Genomic DNA, 24,160 nt, shown 5'->3' on the forward strand with positions numbered 1-24,160 from the left:
GCCCATTATGGTCGTAAGTCATGAGAGTTGTACAGATTTTACAATTTTTTCTTTCTGGCGGTCCTTAAGGGAACCCATAATTTGCTATGGTGTGTTCTTTCTGAAAACCGGAGGCAGATGCCAGTCTTTAGCCAAACTGCTGTAAAACGTGGCTCACGCAATCACAAGATACGGCAAACGGTTGTAAATGCAGCCTGCTTGCCAAGTGCCCATTGCAGTCCTATGCATGCCGGTGTGTGTTTGGGTGTGTGTGTGTGGGCTCCGATGTGCAGAACGTGGAATCCAGGCCATAAGTACCCCTCTAGGTAAGTCCATCCTAACTTTGACCGGTTGCTCAGCAAACAGTCATAAGTCAAGGCCTACTGTGATATAAAATCAATTCAACAATGCACTTGTGACTGGGCCCAGCTGCACTGTGGAGTTCCAAAAGGCAACTTTGTTTTGACATGCAAAGGAAGCATTCACCTGAACCGCATATGAGATGGCGAGCCCAGCGTACGCGGGCGGGATTTGGCCGTGCATTAAGATGATCATTAAGCCAGTGGTTATAATGAGGGCAATGCTGACAATATCCAGTCTCACAGCCAGCCAGCGCATCGCACAGCTGAACAAGTAGAAGGGCGCCTGATTGTCATCCAGCAGTTGCTGATATCTAAAAGCAGAAAATATTTACAATTAAAATGCAGGTACAAGCGTTCTGTCAAACCTACAAAACTGCTTTTTATCGGCTTGCCACAGCTTTGGGAGGAGGGAAAACGCATTCTTCTGTTTCCGACAAAACAATAACTTTCTTGTGGGATCCAAGGTCAAATCGCTCAAGTGTTTGGCGGGCTAGAATTACTGTTAGAGAGCCCGCCAAAGGTGTTAATTGGAGAATGTGATTTATTACATATTTAGCGGGTGGGGAGTTTAACTTTTATTTTGTAATCTTTTTTTTTGGGGGGGGGGAAATTCCAGTCTTGGTTTCACCTATGTTTGTGCTGACATTATGTAGCCATTAAAAATTGTTCTTTAAGGAAAGCAATTGCCTCAGAATTTTTATTTCTTCTGATCTCATTTATCGGAACCATGACACATTCGTTTAGTGACTGCCTAAAGCTACAACGATACCCAAAATAGTGACCTATGACCATTTTTCACACTTAATGATTGTTGCAGCCTTCCCCAAGATCAGGTGATCAAAATTCAGACGCTTGGCAATTAGCATGTATTTAGGATGGTTGCAGTGTCCCGGGGTCACGATTCCCCTTTTGCGACTTTCTGACAAAGTCAATGGGGGAAGCCAGAGTCACTTAACAACCGTCACTAACTTAACAACTGCAGTGATTTACTTAACAATTGTGGCACGAAAGGTTGTAAAATGGGACCAAACTCACTTAAGAACCGTCTCGCTTAGGAAAGGAAGTTTTGGACTCAATTGTGGTCGTAAATCAAGGACGACCCGTATTTCATTTTTAACCTGAGTTGGAGGAGAAGTTTCACAAAACACGATGCACGTGACTGCTAGCAAATTAAGACAGCAGCTTGCGAACCAATTCGTCTGAAATATTATTACTATTTCTAGATGAACTGGCATTCTGAGTGAATTAAGCCACTCTGGCTTGTGCAATAAACCCAACTTTTTAAAAAATCCTGGCTTGTCTGTTTGGTAGCAGCCAAGACTGAATGTCAGAAAAGAAACAGACTAACTTGTATAGGAATTCCTCTCCTTTATTGTAGGCATGGATGGTGGAGAGACCTTGAATGCTTGAAGTGATGTGAGAAAGAAATGGAGACTGCGTAATGTTGTCCAGTCGTTTCAACTCCCGAATGAACACTCTGCGTACAAAAAAACCACAAACCAGCTGGAAGTAAAGGTCTAACAAAAATATGAGAATAACCAGTCATTTGATGCTTTAGCGCAGGGGTCTTCAAACTTGGCCCTATTATGACTTGTGGACTTCAACTCTCAGAATTCCCCAGCCAGGCACTCTGGCTGAGGAATTCTGGGAGTTGGAGTCCACAACTCATAAAAGGCCCAAGTTTGAAGATACCTGCTTTAGCCTGAATTGGGTTTGAAAGCAGCTGGCAATCAATGAAGTTGTTATAGCACCAAGTTATGGAAGACCCTCAAGGCTAACAATGTCTTAAATGACCCATAAGAATTGCTGCTCTTACCTAGACACAACATGAAGAATGGTGAAAAGAACCACGAGGGGACCCACCGCCATTAGGAACCATGGAAAGACACCAGAGATCACTCCCACACAGAAGAACACCAGGATGACATTCTGTATGAACATTTCAGCTTGAAAAGGCAGGCGGACATCAACTGGAAGAGATGGACAGACACAGCCGATTAGCATAGACTTAAATTCCCACCAAGGTGAACAATATCGACAACCAAGTTAGGCGTAATGGTGACGGAGCTGGCCTAGAAACCAGGGGAGTCTGAATTCTAGGCCTCCCCTAGGCATGAAAGTCAACTGGGTGACTTTAGGGCAATCAACGGGATGGCTTGAGTTCTAGTCCCCCGCCCTTAGGCATGAAAGCCGGCTGGATGACTTTGGGCCAATCACCAGGAGACATTGAGTTCTAGTCCCGTCTTAGTCATGAAAGCCGGCTGGTTGACTTTGGGCCAATCACCAGGAGACCTTGAGCTCTAGTCCCGTCTTAGCCATGAAAGCTGGCTGGTTGACTCTGGGCCAATAATCACCAGGAGACCGTGAGTTCTAGTCCCGCCTTAGCCATGATAGCCAGCTGGTTTTAGTTTGGGCCAGTCACTCTCTCTCAGATCAATCCACATCACAGGGTTGTTATTGTGGGGAAAAAGGAGCATTAGGTATGTTTCCCATCTTTATTTATTTATATAAAAGTGGGATTAAAAACATAACCGTAATATCCTATACATATACACAACACGGCTGGTGGGGGAGGACAACACCTTGTTATAGCCTCTCCTGCCCAGCCCAGGAGAGATTCAGGTAAGGCCAGCTCAGGTAAGATTCACACAGGGCCCTCCTACTCTGCTCTCATCAATTTGTCTATTCAGAAGTGTTCAAGAGCCAGATTCCCTTGCCAAAGTGCCAATAGCTACTGGATTTCATTATTTTAGGAAGTCTTGCCCAAAATGGTGAACACCTTCGAGGGGTTTCACTAAGCGCCATAGGCAACTGAACATTAGCCTTCCTTCAATGAAAAGTCAACAGTGAGTTGACTAAACAGGTCTACCTCATTCATCATGCTATCTTAAGGTTTATCACTTGCGTTTCTGCTAGAAATTCAAAATGAAATACGGAGCACACCCTCTTCCAGTTTTTATTCCCCAACAACCGTGGTGCGATATAAACTGGCACGGTTCCTAAGATTCTTTCCTGCTTGATCACGTGACTGTGGGGAATTACTGCAAGGGCGGGATATAAATGGAATTAAAATAAATAAAATAAAATAATAAATAAAATGGGCCAGAAAAACCTTGTCACAAGTCACTTTTTTTCAGTGAAATGTAATTTTGAAGTCATTAAATGAATGGTTCTCAGTCAAAGGCTACCTGTATTAGCACCAACGGGCTACTAGAGGAGAGTTTATTACCTTCATCCATATCTTTGGAGAACCTATTGAGAATCCGCCCCGTGGGTGTGGTGTCGAAAAACTTCATGGGGCTACGGAGAATCCGACGGAAGAGTTCGTCGTGCAGCCTGGATGAGGCCCGCAATGTTCCCTGTAGTGACCACAGAAGAGGACTGTTGAAGCCAGGCACTCCGGAGTTTTAAAAGAAAATGTACAAGTGACCAGAAGGCACTGCAGGGGAAGGGGACTACACTACACTACACTACAAACGCCTTCCACCATATTTGTGAGATGACATCAAGCTATGGAAGGGGAAAAAATCAGGAAATGAAGGCAGTTCCTTTTGTGGAAAGAAGCTACCGTCTGGAATAGCAGGATGAGAAAAAGAAAGAAGAATGATTTTGCTGACAGAATAACAGAGTTGGAGGGGACCTTGGAGGTCATCTAGTCCAACCCCCTGCTCAGGCAGGAAACCCTATACCGTTTCAGACAATTGCTTGTCCAGTCTCTTCTTAAAAACCTCCAGTGTTGGAGCATTCACTGCTTCTGGAGGCAGGTTGTTCCACTGGTTAATTGTCCTCACTCTCAGGAAATTTCTCCTTAGTTCTAGGTTGCTTCTCTCCTTGATTAGTTTCCATCCGTTGCTTCTTGTCCTGCCTTCAGGCGCTTTGGAGAATAGGTTGACCACCCCACCCCCCTTCTTCTTTGGGGCAGCCCCTGAGATATTGGAAGACTGCTATCATGTCCCCCCTGGTCCTTCTTTTCACTAGACTAGACACACCCAATTCCTGCAACTGTTCTTCGTGTTTCTAAGTTCCCTTATCATCTTTTTTGCTTTTCTCCACATTTTATCTGAAGTCTTAGCATCTTTTTTACATCGTGGTGACCAAAACTGCATGCAAGATCCCAAGTGTGCCCTTACCCAGGTCTTGTAAAGTGCTACTAACGTTTCATGTGATCTTGATTCTATCCCTCTGTTAATGCAGCCTAGAACTGTGTTGGCTTTTCTGGCAGCTGCAGCACACGGCTCGCTCCTATTGAAGTGACTGTCCACTAGGACTGCAAGATCCCTAGAACTGTGTTCTTCTCTCCTCCTTGTACAGCTACCAACCTTGACAAAGACAATACCACGAATGGCCTTCAGGATCAGCATGACTCCCATGGACAGTGCATAAATGCCGGCATAGTAACGCATGTGAGGGTTATCCTTCATACTGTTGCTGACCAGGGTTTCATTCCCCAACGTCACAGTAGTGTTCTGGGTTTGTTAAAAAAATATAGAAAAGAATGAGTTTCATGATTAAGACAGAAATAAGATACAGGCTGGCCCATTTCATAAATGCAGCTAAGGAATCCGCACATGATACCTTGTCCATGATTTTGCCCAGGGGTCTCCAAACTTGGCAACTTTAAGACTTGTGGACTTCCAACTGCTAGAATTCCCCAGCCAGCCCACCTCTGTTATCGAGGTGGGCGGCTATAGGAATCAAAGAAATAAATAAATGCAAAGATGCTGGTTGCTCTCACCCCGCTGCCTTGTTTGATCCAGTAGCTCAGCCACCAGTTGCTGAAGGCCATGCTGCCCACATTCAATACAAAGAGCGCCATGATGGTCAGGAAAGCCACTGGGCCTCCAGCTGCTTGGATGTAGACCCAATAAACCGACCAGGGAACAGAACCTTTGCCTTTCTCTTCCAGCTGCATGAGCTGAACTAAAGCACAGGGATGGGCAGAGAGGAGAAGGTTAAGCAGAGAGAAATCGACAAATCCAGTCTACACTAGATTACAGGCAGTCCTCAACTCACCTCCAAAACTGAGCAAAACTGAGGGGTCTTCCAAGCCGTTTGCGCCAGGAACGGAGGTTTTTTTGGAGGGGCCTTATGAATGCTTCTGAGGCTTGGATGCAATCTCTGAAAGCTCCTTTCTGGGTGCAAACAGCTTGGAGCAGTCCTCCAAGGTTTGGATCCAACCTCCGGAGGCATTCAGAAGCCTCCCCCCACCCTTCCGTTCCTGGCACAAACGGCTTGTAAGACCTCCTCTGAGGCCTGGATCCAACCTCCAGAGGCATGCAGAAGTCCCTCCCCCACCCGGATCTCTATTCCGGGAGGGTGGCTCCAGAGTTGGGGGGAAGCAGGAGGCACGCACCGCAAACAGGGCGAGAATTCAGGCACCCATTCTCTGCGAAAAAGGATCGGTGCCTGAACTCGCGCGATGTTAGGTCACCCTGGGGCTTCCACCAACTCTCCTGTCCCTCAAAAGCAGGAACCACGACAGGGAAGAGACGGATCTTTTCAAGGTGAGTCCCACGCGGCAAGAAGGGAGAGAGGGGGAAGCATGAGGTATCTTAGTGGGTCGGGGAGGCCTCGGGGGCCTGTTCCATCACTAGGCCTGTCATGGCCTGCCCCACCCTCAGATACCTCGTGTGCACTTAACGAGCTGCGAGCAAGGGAGTGATCTCGTTCGAGGTACGAGATTCACCCTACGGGTTTTGGAGTTACGAGTGGAATGTGCCGGCTCCATTACCCTCGTAAATCGAGGGCTACCTGTACAAAGTTTCCTGAAAATGTTTTATATGCAGACAAACATTCAAATGTAGCCAACCAAAATCTGTATATTAAACTCTGGTTAAAATTTTCCTACATGTGACTTAAAAACTATTCTGAACTCTTGCTTAGACTACTGTGCTCATATTGAAGGCCAAGGAAGCACGCTGCTTCAAAAATTTAGCACTAGTCTTTGTGGGTAGAGGAAAGAAGGCGTCATCTAGTCTGAGCAAAGATCCACTGGGATCACCTGGAACCTACTGGCTTGTTAACAGAATACTTGCATGCCCAAACAAGGTGGGTACAAGTTAAATTTGTATTTTTGGATAACAACCTGTACCTTCTTCCTTCTTGACTACTTTCTCTTTCTTCACAGATCCTGTTTTGGTGCCTTTGTCTGGGAGTCTTTTCAATGAACTGTTTGCGGTCTTCTTTAAGTTAACCTGCAACAGAGACAGGAGGTCACTCAGATTCAGCCTGCCTCAACTTGGCAAGGGAAACGTGATAAGCACATTCCCCAGAAGAAGAAAAAGGGCCTAGTTACAGCCTCCATAAATGGATGTCCTATATATACTAGAACCCGCATGCTACTGTGTTTTCCCAAAAATAAGAACCCAACTGGAAAATAGCACGATTTTTCAGGACGCTCATAATATAAGCCCCACCCCCCAAAAATAAGCCCCAGTTAAAATCGTCAGCCAGATGGAGATATTTAGTATCGTATGTTCCCTGAATATAAGACCCAACCGGAAAATAAGCCCTCTTGTGTCTTTTGGAGCAAAAATTAATATAAGACCTGGTCTTATTTGGGGGGAAACACGGTAGGATTGGACCACAGGTCTGCAACCCACGGCTCCGGAGCCGCATGCGGCTCTTTCAGCCATCTCCTGCGGCTCCCAGACCTCTGCCATGTGCAGTCCAAAAAAAAAAAGGACCAAAAAAGTTCAACCAATCAATTCAAATATGCAGGATAGGTGCATATCTCGCCTTGGCTCCACTCTTCAGTCAAACCCTGTTCTGCGCATGCGCGCATGTACGTGCATGTGCACACATTTTTTGCGGCTCCCAGTTTTTCCTTTTGTGAGGGAACCGGTTCCAAGTGGCTCTTTCACTGTTTCAGGTTGCTGACCCCTGGATTAGACAATCACTTGTCTGAAATTATACAGAATTTCCTGCTTGAGCAGGGGGTTGGACTAGAACAGGGATCCCAACCTCCAGGCCGTAGCCCACCTCTGGGCCTTGAGTCATTCAGGACCGGGCCGCAAAAGCAGTGGGCGCATTCCCACGTACATGAACAGCAGGTGAGCGCATGCTCCATTTGTGAGAGCGGCGGGTTCGTGCGTCCACCGCTTGTGCAAATGGAGCTGCGCATGCGTGTTTGTCCGCCACTCGTGCGGAACCATACCCACTCCCCCTGCTGGTCCACAAAGCCGAAAAGATTGGAGAACTCTGGACCAGAAGATCGCCCAGGTCTCTTCCTATTCTGACTACCCTATTAAAGACTGACTTCAATAGAAGCTTCCCTCTTTTTCTGCCAGCCACTGCGTTAAAAAACATGGAACCGTGTTTTCATTTGAATAATTGTTTATTGTACGTTTGTTCTTTTGGGCGTATGACAGCTAGAACCTTTTGAGCGAAGGGCTAAAAGGAAGATAAATCAGTTATCGGCAACCTGGCTGGCAATTCACAGAAGTGAGAGGTTTTACCCAGTCCCCATCTTGGTCTAGAAAAGATATTACAAGCCTTCACAATAGTTTTGCTATAAATAATTTGAATAAATAATAAGTTATTGGGCTTTAGGGCAATTTACATATGACCTTACTGAAGTTTAGGACAAGAACCGTGGAGCAGGAAGAAAAAAAAAATACCTCAATGTGTGGTGTTTCTCCCAGCTGCAAGCTATTGAAAATGGCTGCATAGTCACCGTTCAGATTCATCAAGTCTTCATGGCTTCCTCTCTCAGTGATGCCGCCTTCCTTCATGAAAATCACCTCATCGCAATCCACAAGATACTGATAAAAAGGAGAGGAACATTCAAGGCGAGGTGGACCCATCATGCCACCAAAATTTTGAAAAAAAATTTAAAAAAAAATTTAAAAAATAAATGCCGGTGGGAAGGTTACAAAATGGCGATCACATGCCCCCAGGACAGTGCAACAACACAGATGTCAACGCTGCTAACATCGGATGTCCTTGCTTTGACAAAAGATGAAGAAGCCACTATTTTATATTTCTATTTGTGCATCACTTTTAGAGTTAAAAGTTAGATGAAGAGGGGAGGGGGAAGGAAGAATACGCATGGGGGATTAGTTAGACATAATAACACAGCAGCAGAGCGCTTTCAAGGTTGTATGTAATAAGAGGCCATAAGAACTGGTGGGTTAAGCTCAGGAGGGAAAACTTACCTTTCAAACTAATTGGAGAATGTGATTTAGGACAGTTAGCTAAAGGAGGGAACAATGCTTTAATATTTTTGTGCACAGGGGAGGGGAATCCAGATTTCGGCTTTAACCAAGTCTTGCCAATGTTATATTGCTCTAATAAAGACTTTTAAGGTAAACAATGCCTCAGAGTTCTTTGAAGGGTTCGTCCTTCGGAAGCTTGACAACAAACACATGCCAGTTGCCAACCCTCTGGCGAGCTTTGATCACGTGGCCAGGCAGATGCTGCAACAGTCCCCGATGTGAAAAACAACAACAAAGAACTCCTCAAAAGCCAAACTCAAGGAACCATGAGGTCTTTTTCTGCTGTCAGTTTTCTATATTTCTATTTGTTCGTTCATTCGGTACGGCCACCCATTCACCATGCAAGTCTCATGAGCCATGAGAGTTCCCCCTTTTCATATATTTATATATTTATAATATAGAGATATAGAGATATAGAGATAGAGATATACATAGATATAGATATAGATATAGATATATAGATACACACACACACACACACACACACACACACACACAGGTTTTCGCAGGTGTTTGTATGTAGATCTTTGGTCATTCGGGTTTTTCCCCACGTAGAATTGGAGGAATAATAATAATAATAATAATAATAATAATAATAATAATAATAATAATAATAATAATAATAATAATAATAATAATAATAATAATAATAAAGTTGGAAGGGACCTTGGAGGTCATCTAGTCCAACCCCCTGCTCAGGCAGGAAACCTTATACCATTTCAGGCAAATGGCTGTCCAGTCTCTTCTTAAAAACTTCCAGTGTTGGAGCATTCACTGCTTCTGGAGGCAGGTTGTTCCACTGGTTAATTGTTCTAACTGTCAGGAAGTTTCTCCTTAGTTCTAGGTTGCTTCTCTCCTTGACTAGTTTCCATCCGTTGCTTCTTGTCCTGCTTTCAGGTGCTTTGGAGAATAGCTTGGCTCCCTCTTCTTTGTGGCAGCCCCTGAGATATTGGAACACTGCTATCACCCCTCACCCTTCTCTTCATTAAACTATCAGGGCAACGTTTCGACGAAATCTCATCCGTCATCCTCAGGCTGGTGACTTCAGCTTCGTTCTTCTGGGAGAAGTGTGTAGTAGTGGCTGTTTCTTCTTCTTTTTTAAACTGCCGGAGGGGGGTGTTCTGTGGGTGGAGGCTTGGCTGTGTTCTGATGGGGTGGAGGTGTGCTCTGATTGGGTGGGGGGGTTAGCACTAGATTTTTCTAAACGTGGAAGCACATGGGAGAAAAAATATTTCCACCCCATAATAATTTGGATATAAACAGTCCATGCAGCTAGTCCTCAACTTACAACCACAATTGAACCCAACATTTCCACTGCTAAGCAAGACAGTGAGTTTTGCTGAGTGGGGCTTAGTTTTGCCCCATTTTACAACCTTTCTTGCCACGGTTGTTAAGTGAATCACTGCAGTTGTTAACCGAATCATTGGTGATTAAGTGAATCTAGCTTCCCCCACTGAATTTGCTGGTCAGAAGCTGGCTGGGAAGGTTACAAATGGTGATCACGTGACCCTGGGACAGTGCAACTGCCATAAATACATGCCAGGTTGCCAAGTGTTCAAATCCTGATCATGTGACCATGGAAACGCTGCAACGGCCATAAGTGTGAAAAACAGTCCTAAGTCATTTTTTTTCAGTGCCACTGTAACTTCAAACAGTGCCTAAACAAATGTCTGTAAGTTGAGGACCAACTGTATGCACTATAAATGCAGAGTAAACCCTTTTACAGATTAGTAAACAAATTGCTTCTCACTTTTGGCTGCTTTTGACTCTCAAATACACTTAGGCCAGGGGTAGGCAATCTTGGCTCTTTTATGACTCGTGGACTTCAACTCCCAGAATTCCTGAGCCAGCCACACGGAGGGGAAAGGGAGAGGTTTCCAAGCTGAGCCATGCTGGCTCAGGAATTCTGGGAGTTGAAGTCCACGAGTCATAAAAGAGCCAAGGTTGTTGACTCTGTATTTTTATATCCTCTGTGAGGCAGTAAACCCAATTAGGTTGATTAAAATAAGAGTTCCTCTGGACAGCAGAAAGTTACAGTCACCCACATTTATTCAGCCAATAAACTCCCAAGCAGAAGAGAGCAAGATGACACGGTCAGCGTACCTGGAGCTGATGTGTGATGAACAGAATTGTTTTGGTTCTCAGGTGCTTCCGGATTGCACTGTTGAAGATGTGGTTTCCAACGTGGGCATCCAAGGCGCTCAACGGGTCATCGAGGATGAAAATGCTCTTGTCGCTGTACAACGCACGGGCAAGGCTGATCCGTTGGCGCTGCCCCCCACTCAGGTTTGCACCCCGCTCACCAATCTAAATAAAGCATGACTTGTTCAAGTATTTGCTTGGGTCTCGGTTAAGGCACGGCAGAACTTACTTATCAATCCTGCCATTTGCCCCGAAATTCAAAACAGGATTCAAATAATTCAACAGAATTCAAATAGGCCTAATTTACCAGTGTCAAGACTGATTCGCTTTCATCTACTTTCTCTCTCTTCGCTCATAGTTTGACAAAATTGTGGGAGGGATGGTAGGTAGGCAACCAGGCGTCTCTGAGAGCTTGGAGCTGATAAAGCCAAGGTCACTAATGAAGTGGACTTTTCCCATAAGAAGAAGAAGTGTTACTATCGGATAATGTGGAAACCCCGTGGGTGAGGGCGAGGGAATCTATTGTTTAATTAAGTAAGATTTTGAGCAGGAAAACCAGAGCTGGTTTCACTTCTTCTGTACCAATGTAAATTTTCAGTAAAGTATTATACTCTTGATAAAATCATGTCCCAGAAGTTTCTTTTTCTGGAAATGGCAACTGGACAGTTGACAACCGGAAACTATTTACTGAATTTGATAGCAAAGATCCAAAGCTCATTTCCTACAGAAACAAACTATCCAGGTGGCCAGAAAGGCCCAGCAGAGGCTTCACTTTCTCAGGGTCTTGCAGGAGAACAGGGTAGAACAACGGCTAATGACCCTCTTTTACCGATCTACTATAGAGAGCGTCCTCTCGTACTGTATTGTGGTTTGGTATGCTGGTCTGACAGCTGCGAATAGGAAAGTATTACAGAGGGTGGTGAGCACAGCACAAGACATCATGGGCTGTCCCCTGACACCACTGGATGACCTCGCCAGGGCTCGCTGCCTTGGAAGAGTGAGGAAAATTCTCAGGGACGACTCACACCCTGGTCAGTATCTCTTTACTCTCCTACCATCCGGTAGGAGATATAGGAGTATAGCCAGCCGTATCAACAGGCTGAAGAACAGCTTTTATCCATGGGCTGTTAGGCTTTTGAACGGAAAATAATTTTATAAACTTCATGCATGATTGACTTGTGAGGCCGGTGCATTGTGCAATTAGCTCACATGGTGTAATAAGATGGAGGGTTTGTGTCACTGTAAGTTGGGGGTGGGGGCACGAAGGGAGGCTCAGCCAATCTCAATGTATACATGGTTGTACTTTGACAATAAAGGTTCATTCATTCCAGCACCGTAGCCTACTTAATGCATGCATCCTGTCATTTACTTAAAGAATGCTTGTTTAAGGAATATTTGAGACAAAGCTTCTTAACATATTTGAAAACAACGGAAACATAACAATTAACAGAAACAGCAGATGTCTATTTAAAAGAACATCAGTGATCATCAGTGGATGGGCATCCAACTCATTTTAATGCAGTTACATAATTTTGCAATTAAACTGAAATGAGAAGTGGAACGTACATCCAAGGCTACATTCAGTTGTATTTTATCAACTGGAGGGTCTTTTCAACTATTTTCTGACCCTAGGAAATTAGAAATGAAATGGAAACCGTCCTTCTAAAAAAGCAAAAGGGAGTAAAATAAAGGTTTCAAACACATTTAAAGCAGGAATGTTTTTTATTACCTCAAACCTCCAAAGATGGAGTTGGCCCTTCCTTCTTTGGGAAGAAATTGTACAATTTGGGTGCTGCCACTCAAAAAGCACTTTATAATATTTCCATCAATTGAATTTAACTTGAAACAACAAACAGAAACTGCTCTTTCCATGAAAATAATCTTTCCTTAGCAATAAATACCTTACTAAACTCACCACCTCTCTTAAGGTACCTTCCTTTTTGTACCACCAGGAACATAATTTATTTACAAATTTTGAAACTCCCCATCCCCATCACAAAGCAGGCTGGCAAAGCACCTGTTTTGAGAACCCTCTCCTCAAAGTACAACAGGACGTGCCCTAATTATTATTTTGTGAAATAACTGTAAAAGAAGGAATAGCAGAAACTGGGGGTGGAGTTAAGAGGGATCAGGCTACAATCCCTACGTAGTCACAAACAAATTAAGTCTAACTTCCCTTGAATTCCCTTGACTCTTATTTGACTCCAAGCAGGTGCTGACCATTACTTGAGAATATTTCTGCGCACAGGCATGATTATCTATAAATTAGTTTAATTGGACCTTCACACATGTAGATCTGGTCTTTCTTGCCTGACGTTGACCCATGAAACCATTAATGACATAGCAAGGTCTCGTATTTTAGTCTGATGACATATTAAGTAATTAAGGATGTAATGAAATTCACAAGCAAAGCTGTTTATCAATCCCTAAGCATGTCACACATTTTCCCTCTACACGTGGGTAGAGGGAAGCAAGCAAGTTTTTTACCTCAGCAAGATTTTACCTCAGTCAAGCAAGATTCTTACCTCAGTCAGATCCCCGTTTGGCAGGATAGCCAGATCAGGTCGGAGACAGCAATCATTCAACACCATATTGTACCTATATATAAATATACATATATATACATACATATATGTATAGATGGATATACATATTTTTAAAAAGCGGTAAAGAGACCATTTCCAAGTTAATTGGGACTAATTCCACCCCTATAGCATTTCTCCAGGGCCAGTTTAAAGAGTGAAAGACAGATTTAGAAAATGTATCTCAGACACATCTGCCCCACTGGGACATTTAGAAATTTATCTGGTTTTGCCCCAGGTAGAATTGTGACTGTTAGGCCAATTAACTAATTGCTTTGAAATAGTTATGTGCCTTGTGAGCACCACAATGGGCAACAAAGACAGCAATTGGCTCAAAACTGACTTGTAACATCAGTTGCATTTTCAATGATGTAATTATCAGGCTGGCTCTTACATAATGCTATGTTATAATTTTGTATAACTTGTATTTCTCCATCCTCTTAATTGGCTAGGGAGGAAAATTCCTGCCAAATTTAGCTCTGATTTTTTTTTTTTTTTGGTCTGCATGTGTGTGTTCAAGTTAGTGTCTTCTCCTGGTGACTGCCTGGACAACTCTCGGCAGTTTCTCTCAACAAAACTTTTCCGAGGACTTTGCCCTTGCCCTTCTTTCTAGGCCAGGGGTAAGCAACCTTGGCTCTTTTATGACTCGTGGACTTCAACTCCCAGAATTCCTGAGCCAGCATGTTCTAGGCTGAAAGAGAGAGACTGGCCCAAGGTCACCCAAAACAGGCCTGGAACTCACAGTCTCATGATTTCTAGCTTGTTGTGTTAACTCGGGGTTTTTCAAACTTGGCCCTTTTATGACTTGTGGACTTCAACTCCCAGAATTCCTCATCCAGCGTGGGCCTAGTTTGAAGAACCCTGTCTTAACTATTGCACCATTTTTTAATTGGATTCTAATTTAGTATTTACTCTTTTTATTTATTAGGGGCTTATATTAAACATGGCACAATTCCGCAGGGTAGGCTGACTCACAGTTAGGGGTTTCTGTGGTTTAGAGCCCACTTTACCCTCAATCTCCTTGCTCCTAATCCAATACCTTCAACTGAACACCACATTAATTCTCATTGATTCCTACCAAAGTTCTTATCTGTGCCCCAAACATAATGTTTGAAAAGCACTCTCCATTTGGGGGTTTTGGCTTAGTAAGTTTGGCTAAGATCAGTTAGGCTAAAATCACAATTCCTGTGATGCAGTGAATTAATAAGCCAGGAATTTGGGAAAATGGGGTTTAAAGACTTTCTCCCAGTTGGGAAGAACGGAAGACACGTGACTCCACCGCTTAGTTCAGGCTCACCAAGTCTCATGTAAAGGTAAAGGGTTCCCCTGTCCAGTCAAGTCCAATTTTAAGGGGCGCTGCTCATCTCTATTTCTTAGTCGAGGAAGTCAGGGTTGTCTGAAGACACTTACTCCCGTGGTCACATGGCCGGCATGACTATCCGCTGAGGCGCACAGAAGCCTGTTTCCTTCTTACCAAACTGGTACCTATTTATCTATCCATATTTGCATGCTTTTGAACTGCTAGGTTGGCAGGAGCTGGGGCAAGTAACAGGAGCTCACCCTGTCATGTGGCAGTCAGGCCTCGAACCTGGGCTGTCAGCTTTCCAGCTGACAAGCTCAGTGTTTTTATCCACTGAGCCATCACGCTCCACAATCTTGTGTACTTAATACCGTGTTTCCCCGAAAATAAGACCGAGTTTGTTTGTTTGTTTGTTTGTTTGTTTCGGGGGGCGCCTCCAAAAGAGGCACCAGGTCTTATTTTCAGGGTAGGCCTTACCTCACCTCTGGTACTGACAGCCCCATCCAGCCGGTCCACTTCTTCTGGGGACGAAGTTCTGCAGCTGCATTCGGGCCTGCATTTTGCAGTCAGGCCTTTCCGGAAGGCCTAAGCAGCCGAATACTGAGCTATGGATTGAATCCATAGCTTGGTGCTCGGCTGCTGAGCTCTTGCAGAACCGAGCTACGGATTGAATCCATAGCTCGGTTCTTGGCTGCACAGGCCTTCTGGAAAGCCCTGTGACTGAGAAATGCAGGTCTAGCTGCAGAAGAGGCCTCAAAAGAAGAAGTGGGCCGGCAAGGAGAGGCCTGGCTGCAAGTGGGTGTGGGGCTTATTTTTGGGATAGGACTTATATTAGGCCCACCCCGGAAAAAATCAAGCTAGGGCTTATTGTTGGTGTAGGCCTTACTTTTGGGGAAACACGGTACTAAATCGTGGCTTTTTGTTACACAAGGCCTGGTCCAATATTTTATTTCAGTGCAGCCAGTGAAGATTAAAAGCAAGACGCTCACAGTAAGAGAGGCTGAGACAGGAAATCACCACCTTGTTCCTGGACATAAACTATCTGTCCAAAATGGCTGCAAGGCAGTTCAGGACCAGCCCCCACCCAGCAGCCTTTCCCCACCTGCATCACAAGAGAAAAGTTCACGAAACTCCAGCAAACCAACCTTTCTTCTTCAAACTCCTTTCCAAAAAGGATGTTGTCTCTAAACGTGGCATTGAGAATCCAGGCCTGTTGGGCCACATAAGCAAAGGTCCCGTCCACGGAAATGCTGCCTTCCAATAAAGTCATCTGAAACAGCAGCAACAGGCCTGTCAAAGATGCTGTCTCACAAGTCTCATCAATAAAGGAGAATATTTGTAGCTCAGGGCTGGAAGGAGGGATCCTTGCTGCTCTCTTGAGCTTGCAACGTTGCATTAGCCAAACTAGGTAACGTCATCAGAGCTAGAAACGTCTGCAAGAAACCAAGCTGAGAGAGAGAGAGCACGAAGGAACACACACACACACCCCGCCAAGTCTTATAAATTCCCGCCCTTCCCTCTCAGACTCTTCTTTCCTCTCTCACCTCCCATTTATGGAGAGAGGATAACCTACCACATCCCAAAAGGTATCCTTGTGGAGCCTCATCTTTACAACTCTTTGGAAGCCCTGTAAGATGGCGGAGGTCTAGATATCTGGAAACTAGGCTTGTTCTATTGAATGGGGGCTATCACAGTGAAAGCCTAACCGTTGGCTACCTGCAGGTGGCCTTCCTTCAAAGAAATGACTGATGAAGCGCTGTCTCGGTCCAAAAAAGCAAGCTTAAGAGATGTTCTAAGATTGACGTGTGCCACAGGTGGAGGAGACCTCCACTTCCCTGGATATGGTGTTACCAGGAACCTCCTCTGCCTGGACAGAGGCCTCCCCAATCAACACGAAGGGTAGACCTGGGCCTTAGGTTGATGCTCCCACACTTTGTAAGTGTGAAAGACTGGCAAGAAAGCAAGAAGTCATGGCTTGGGACCAGGTTGTTTGAAGGACTTTTCCCACTTACATCTACTCCACACACCAGAGAGGGGAGAGGCGGTGTATGTTAGGGGTCCCCTCTCTTAAGGAGGTCCATCCAGTGGGACCAAGAAGAAGGCCCTTCTCCCACGGTGGCCCCCCTCCATGTGGAACATCATCTCTGCGGAGATAAGAAAGGCCTCCAACTTGATACACTTTCAAAAGGCCCTGAAGACAGTTTTGGACCCTGTAAAAGACCTGGAGTCACCACGAGGGAAGCCATATAAATTTTCTTCATAAATAAAGCCTCTCCTAGACTAGGCAGGCTGGTCACCGCATGCCTGGTGCAACTGTGCACACTAAGCCAGTAGAACTTTAAATAATGCTGTTACTGGAAGCTGAAAACGGCTGGAAACACCTTTGCGATCTGCTCCTTACAATTTAAAGGAAAGGTAGCTAGCTTCTCTGTGCTATCAAGTCTTGGAAGAAGGGAGGGTTTCACATTATGCCTGCCAAGCAGCACGGGGGGGAGGGGGAAACAAACCGTTTGCTGTCAACTTTAATATGGTTTCCAACAAAAGGATGACCGAAAAATCCAAAGTAGATATTTTTATGGAAATTTTTTAACAAGTCCTGAGGGCCCAAAAGACACTCTGGTCGCATCTTCTCTTCCTGATTCCCCTGGACAGGAAGATTCAATCCAGAGAAGCACAATGTTTTTGTCGCAGAGAAAGAAAGAAAGAAAGAAAGAAAGAAAGAAAGAAAGAAAGAAAGAAAGAAAGAAAGAAAGAAAGAAAGAAAGAAAGAAAGAAAGAAAGAAAGAAAGAAAGAAAGAAAGAAAGAAAGAAAGAAAGAAAGAAAGAAAGAAAGAAAGAAAGAAAGAAAGAAAGAAAGGAGGGAGGGAGGGAGGGAGGGAGGGAGGGAGGGAGGGAAAGGAAGGAAAGGAAGGAAGGAAGGAAGGAAGGAAGGAAGGAAGGAAGGAAGGAAGAAGGGAGGGAGGGAGGGAGGGAGGGAGGGAAAGGAAGGAAGGAAGGAAGGAAGGAAGGAAGGAAGGAAGGAAGGAAGGAAGGAAGGAAGAAAGAAAGAAAGAAAGAAAGAAAGAAAGGAGGGAGGGAGGGAGGGAGGGAGGGAAAGGAAGGAAGGAAGGAAGGAAGGAAGGAAGGAAGGAAGGAAGAAAGAAAGAAAGAAAGAAAGAAAGAAAGAAAGAAAGAAAGAAAGAAAGAAAGAAAGAAAGAAAGAAAGAAAGAAAGAAAGAAAGGAGGGAGGGAGGGAGGGAGGGAGGGAGGGAGGGAGGGAGGGAAAGGAAGGAAGGAAAGAAGGAAGGAAGAAAGGAAGAAAGAAAGAAAGAAAGAAAGAAAGAAAGAAAGAAAGAAAGAAAGAAAGAAAGAAAGAAGAAAGAAAGAAAGAAAGGTAAAGTTGTGGTGTCTCACCTGTCCCAAAATGGCTGAAATGAGTGAGGTTTTTCCACTCCCCACGCTGCCACATATACCAACAAGCTTCCCCTAGATTGGACCAGGAAACGGGAAGAAAAATTAGCGCATGAGGAAGCACACAAGAAAGTAATGCGATTTACCACCCAGTTATTTAATAAACATCGAACGGAACCCAATTATTGTACATAATATTAGTGGATGATGAAATTATTCCCTGCAGCCCTTAGCATAAAGCTTTTTTTTTTTGCAGGGTGGGTGTCAGATGACCAGCTGCCAATGTCTCTTTGAAAGAAAAACTGCACAAAATGGATAGCAAAACCCTGTGGTGTTTTTTTTCAGGCCTCCTGCACTCAGCCGATTCTCAAAGATGGCCACAGAAAGGAATCAACTTGAACTTTTCTTTTATCAAACTCCTGACTTGAGTTGTTTGAAGTCACGCAGAACAGAGGTCTTTGCACAAATAAATACATGAAACTGCAGCCACCCGAATGTTATCAGAACTAATGCGAGATAAAATTGTTGCTCCAGCGTATCTCTGCTGGGCGCCTAACTTTCTGGAAGACAAATATTTCATTGTGCCGAAAATCATTTCCCGACACAAAGGGCAAACTTGTCCCTAGCTTACCTAGGCTTATGTGTATCTGCCAGGCTTTCCTTCAGCTGGCAAGTAGCTGGCTCTGCTTAGATTAGGCCAGGGGTCTTCAAAGTTGGCGTTTTATGACTTGTGGACTTCAACTCCCAGAATTCCTCAGCCAGCGTGCCTGACTGAGGAGTTCTGGGGCTTGAAGTCCACAAGTAAAAAAAGGGCCAAGTTTGAAGACCCCTGGATTAGAGACCATAGTACAGGTAATCCTTGACTTGCAACCACAATTGACCCTGAAATTTATGTTACTAAGCAAGACATCCTAAGGGTGCTTTTTCAGGAGGCAACTGGACTTCCTTCTTTTTCTTTGAAGACGTTTCGCTTTGTTGTGATTCAGGGTCAGCCTGTGGGTTCGGCAGTTGGGTCGGACGACTCAGAGGAGGAGGAGGGGGGTGTTGAAGAGCTTGCTGATGATGGCTTTGAGGCTCCGCAGAGCCCTCAGCCAGGCCCCTCCCACCTGGTGGAGACCCAGCTGTGTGAGCCTGACAGCGTGGATGAAGATGACCCACAGCTGGCCCTGTTCAAGGACGCCTGACGCAGGAGGCAGTCAGTCAGGAGTAAACAGAGGAAGGCAATGGGGCACCTCGGAAGGAGGCAGAGAGAGGCCACGCCCTGAACTGTATTTAAGGGGAATGTGTGGGAGGGCTGGTTTGCTGAAGGCAACCGCTTGGATAGTTCTTGTTTCTTAAAGCTCCTGTTTCTTGGTTCGTATCTTGTTCCGTTTGTTTTTGTAGCAATAAATTTGGCAGGCGTAATTCCAGCCTCTTGCCTTATTGTAAAAGGGGTTGTCCCTGCCTTTTCTGCAGGGCCGGTAGCAGGCTGGTACAGAACACGCTTCTCGTCCAAGAAGCTTCTCCAGCTCTCTGAAGAGCTGAAGAAGCTTCTTGGACGAGAAGCGAAACGTCTTCAAAGAAAAACAAGGAAGTCCAGTTGCCTCCCGAAAAAAAAGCACCTTTGGGATAACGATGACCTGGATGGCTGAGAATCTCCACAGTCATTTAGCTAAGCAAGACAGTTGTCAAGTGAGTTTTGCCCCATTTTGTGACCTTTCCTGTCACCGTCATTAAGGGAATCTCTGCAATTAAGTTAGGAACATGGTCGTTACGTAAATCTGGCTTCCCCACTGACTTTGCTTGTCAGAAGGGACCGGTAGCAAAAGGAGATCCCATGAGCCCGGGAACATTACAACCATCGGAAGTGTGAGTCAGTTGCCAAGTTTGCAAATTTTGATGCCCTGACCACGGGTGATGCTACAATGGTTTTAAGTGTGAAAAACCGTCTTAAGTCATTTTTTTTTCAGTGCCGTAGTAACTTCGAACAGTCACTAAATGAATCGTTGTGCTTTGTAGACGACCTGTATCATGCAATGCCCATCATTATTTAACCATGGTATGAACAATCCATGGTTATATTCAGCGGCTGAGAATAAGCATAGTGTATATCCCAAGGGTCCTCAACCTTGGCAACTTTTAAGACTTGTGGACTTCAACTCCCAGAATTCCTCAGCCAGGTGGCTGAGAAATTCTGGGAGTTGAAGTCCACAAGTCTTAAAGTTGCCAAAGTTGAGGACTCCTGGGATATCCTGTGTTTAGGCACTAAACTAACACAGGTAGTCCTTTACTTACAACAGTTCATTTAGTCACCTTCAAAGTTACAATGGCCTCAAAAAAAGTGACTTATGACCGTTTTTCACACTTACGTCCACTGAGGCATTCCCCAGGATCATGTGATCAACATAAGGATGCTCGGTAACTGACTCGTGACTTATGATGGTTGCGATCTGTTGGGATCGTGGGGCCTCCTTTTGCGACGTTCTGACAAGCAATGTCGGTGGAACAGCCAGATTCACTTAACAGCCGCGTTACTAACTTAACAACTGAACAACCGTGGCAAGAAAGATCGTAAAATGGGGCAAAATTCACTTAAGAAGTTATTTCTCTACGGAACAGAAATCTTTGTAGTTGTAAGTCCAGGACTAGCTGTATGTAACCGTTGTCCACAACTGCAACTGGCCAGGGAAAGAAAGGAGTCAGCGAGAGCATTCCGGCCTTAGCCAGAAGCCCAAGTGAACACAATGTGCTAATGCATTGCAGTGAGTATCAAATGAGTCTCATTACTCTCTGTAAACCTATGCAGTCAATAAAGCGCTAAAAATAAAAGAGGTACACAGCAACAAAAATAAATACAAGCAGAAGCAGAAAAGGAAAACAAAATTGCTCCTCTCAACACAAAACACATAATTTGGATAGAGGTAGCAATAGCCATAGCACTTAGACTTATATACCACTTCTCATGGCTTTTACGGCCCTCTCTAAGCGGTTTACAGAGTCAGCCTATTGCTCCCACAACAATCTGGATCCTCGTTTTACCGACCTCGGAAGGCCAAGTCAACCTTGAGCTGGTCAGGATCAAACTCCAGGCTGTGGGTAGAGTTAACCTGCAATGCTGCATTCTTAACCACTGCCAGCACAGAAGGGGAGGGAAGGGAAGGGACAGCAATAACATGTAGACTTATATACCGCTTCACAGGGCTTTTACAGCCCTCTCTAAGCGGTTTACAGAGTCAGTATATTGCCCTCAACAATCTGGGTCCTCATTTTACTGACCTTGGAAGGATGGAAGGCTGAGTCGAACTTGATCCGGTTAGGATCGAACTGCCAAACTGCAGACAGCCAGCAGTCAGCAGAAGTAGCCTGCAGCACTGCATTCTAACCACTACGCCATCACGGCATGTTAGTCCTTAACTTACAATCATTCATTTAGCGACTGCTCAAAGTTACAACAGCACTGTAAAATGCGACTTACAACCCATCCTTGCAATGACGACCGCCACATCATCCCAATGATCACGTGATCAAAATATGAGCCCTTGGCAACCGCCATGTATTTACGACAGTTGGAGCTTCCCACAGTCATGTGATTGACACTTGCAACCTATCCCGCCTCAGTCATGTGACTGACACTTGCGACCTATCCCGCCTCAGACATGTGATTGACACTTGCGACCTATCCCGCCTCAGACATGTGATTGACACTTGCGACCTATCCCACCTCAGTCACTGACACTTGCGATCTATCCCGCCTGTCGTGTGATTGACACTTGCAACCTATCCCGCCTCAGTCATTGACACTTGCGACCTATCCCTCCTCAGACACTTGCGACCTATCCCTCCTGTCACTGACACTTGCGACCTATCCCGCCTCAGTCATTGACACTTGCAACCTATCCCTCCTCAGTCAGACACTTGCGACCTATCCCTCCTCAGTCACTGACACTTGCAACCTATCCTGCCTCAGTCGTGTGATTGACACTTGCAACCTATCCCGCTTCAGTCATTGACATTTGCGACCTATCCCGCCTCAGTCATGTAACTGACAATTGCGACCTGTCCCGCCTGGCTTCCGACAAGCAAAATGAATTGGGGAAACTGGATTCACTTAATAACCACTTAACTACTATGACAAAAAAGGTTGTAACAGGCACAACCCAATAACCACCTTGGTTAGCTGTGGAAATTTTGGCCTCTACTGTGGTTGTAAGCTGAGGACCACCTGTACATACAGATGCATTTCAATGTTAATGATAGATTTTAAAATTTCATATCCGATCTGATATTCCGGAGACCTTTTCAGAGAAGGAAGGAACCTACTATTTTGTTCACATAACAAAATGGAAGCCAACTGGTTGTAAAACAGTACCTAACTATTTGCTTCTCTGCGGCGTCTTCATTTTCAGCCCAAACTATTTTCACTGCTTTGAAATTATTATTATTATTATTATTATTATTATTATTATTATTATTATTATTATTATTACTACTATTATTATTATTATTATTATTATTATTTGAACTTATATAGCGCCCTTCTCCCATGGGACTCAGGGCAGTTCACAAGGTAATTAAAATAACACTACAAATACAAAAAGTTAATAACAATTAAAATAATTAATTAACAGTGATTTCCCAACAGTGATTTCCCAACTGTCTATCCCCTGTACTTTAGTTTTCTAGCATTTTCTTACAGTTCGTAAATCTAGCAGCTAGCAACAAAATTGGAATTCATCTTTTGCATTAAACCATTTTACATGAGATAAACATGTAAAAGCTAAACTAGCCCTTATAATTAAAGACCGTCCAGGCATTTTCTTAAATTACTCAACAGTCAGTCAAAATTAATCCTAAGGGACTTCATTTATTTGTTTTTTAAATGTATTTGCCCGCCTATCTTGCCGTGGGACTAGAAAGAAATGAAAAGAAGTGTAAACAAAACAGGAGCAAAACAACAGCACAACAAAATAAACAATGGAAAAGAACACAAGAATACATCAATGTGATAAAAAAAAGAGGGACAGGTGGAAATCAGAGATTAAGGGGGGAGGTGAACTCTGCCATCACTCTAAGCAGTCACCTCCTGCCTGGAAATCCCCCATGGGGTCCCCAAAATCTGACCCTAGAGCAGGTAAGACTTTATGGACTACAATTCCCAGAATTCCCCAGCCAGCATAGCTGGCTGAAGAACTCTGGGAGTTGCAGTCCACAAAGCTTAAAGTTGCCAAGTTTGGAGAACCCTGCCCGATGGGTGCTAACGCAGAGGAAGCTCCTCTTCTGGATCCTGACAGTCGGAGTTCTTTGACCGATGGGATTCACAGTAGGCCCTCACTGCCGGCACTTTAGCACCAGATTTGATTACAATTCCTCCGAAGCAACCTTTTATTATTGCCCTGCCATTTTAAAAGAGAATAGCTTCCTAACTTGCAATGTATGGCAGTGAAAGTTGGACCATAAAAAAGGCTGAGCGCCAAAGAATTGAGGCCTTTGAACTGTGGTGCTGGAGAAGACTCCTGCGAGTCCCTTGGACTGCAAGGCGATCAAACCGGTCAGTCCTAGAGGAGATCAACCCTGACTGCTCTTTAGAAGGCCAGATCCTGAAGTTGAAACTCAAATTCTTTGGCAACCTAATGAGAAGGAAGGACTCACTGGAGAAGAGCCTAATGCTGGGAAAGATTGAGGGCAATAGAAGAATGGGACGACAGAGAATGAGGTGGCTGGATGGAGTCACTGAAGCAGTAGGTGTGAGCTTAAATGGACTCCAGAAGATGGTAGAGGACAGGAAGGCCTGGAGGAACATTGTCCATAGGGTCACAATGGGTCAGACATGACTTCGCAGCTAACAACAACAGCTTCCTAACAGGAGCACGGGGGCTCACATGGTTAGGATGCTGGGTTAGGGGTTAGCATGTCCACGTTCGAGACCCAAGGGCTGCCCTGCAGCGGGATCAGCCCCAGTCCTTCACTGCAGCTCCTGCTGGGGACATGAAAGGAGCCCCCCAACTGGTCATTTCCCAGGCACCAGCTAATCTTTTCCACCTGGAAGCACCTCAACGCTTCTGACACAAGTGCCGTGCCATTTCCTGACTTGGCCAGTCAAGATGGCCAAGTGATGACACGCTCAGGAAAAGATCCCTGGAGGTCCCTGATGAGTTTTTCTCTGGACTGTCGCTTTTTCAACTTATCAACCGAAGGAACTGGCATGCCTTT

The 24,160-nt window shown here is 44.8% G+C and overlaps 1 protein-coding gene across 5 annotated transcripts in view; it reads right to left on the reverse strand.

Annotated features, from left to right (window-relative positions):
* ABCC5 (ATP binding cassette subfamily C member 5) overlaps positions 1–24,160 on the reverse strand; it is an 82,723-nt gene that overhangs the window by 16,726 nt on the left and 41,837 nt on the right. For 4 of the 5 annotated variants that reach the window (XM_081329405.1, XM_081329404.1, XM_081329406.1 and 1 more), the window contains 12 exons: positions 17,975–18,046; positions 15,727–15,851; positions 13,225–13,297; positions 10,661–10,864; positions 7,961–8,104; positions 6,427–6,535; positions 5,077–5,261; positions 4,661–4,807; positions 3,571–3,700; positions 2,158–2,311; positions 1,690–1,818; positions 466–652 (listed from right to left, as the gene is read on the reverse strand). In XM_081329405.1, coding sequence (XP_081185531.1) covers positions 466–652; positions 1,690–1,818; positions 2,158–2,311; positions 3,571–3,700; positions 4,661–4,807; positions 5,077–5,261; positions 6,427–6,535; positions 7,961–8,104; positions 10,661–10,864; positions 13,225–13,297; positions 15,727–15,851; positions 17,975–18,046 — 1,659 coding nt within the window. The remainder of the gene's footprint in view (positions 1–465; positions 653–1,689; positions 1,819–2,157; positions 2,312–3,570; positions 3,701–4,660; positions 4,808–5,076; positions 5,262–6,426; positions 6,536–7,960; positions 8,105–10,660; positions 10,865–13,224; positions 13,298–15,726; positions 15,852–17,974; positions 18,047–24,160) is intronic. The other variant, XM_081329407.1, reaches the window with a different exon arrangement.

This window comes from Vipera berus (genome assembly GCF_964194415.1).
Source record: "Vipera berus genome assembly, chromosome: 5".
Taxonomy (NCBI): Eukaryota; Metazoa; Chordata; class Lepidosauria; order Squamata; family Viperidae; genus Vipera; species Vipera berus.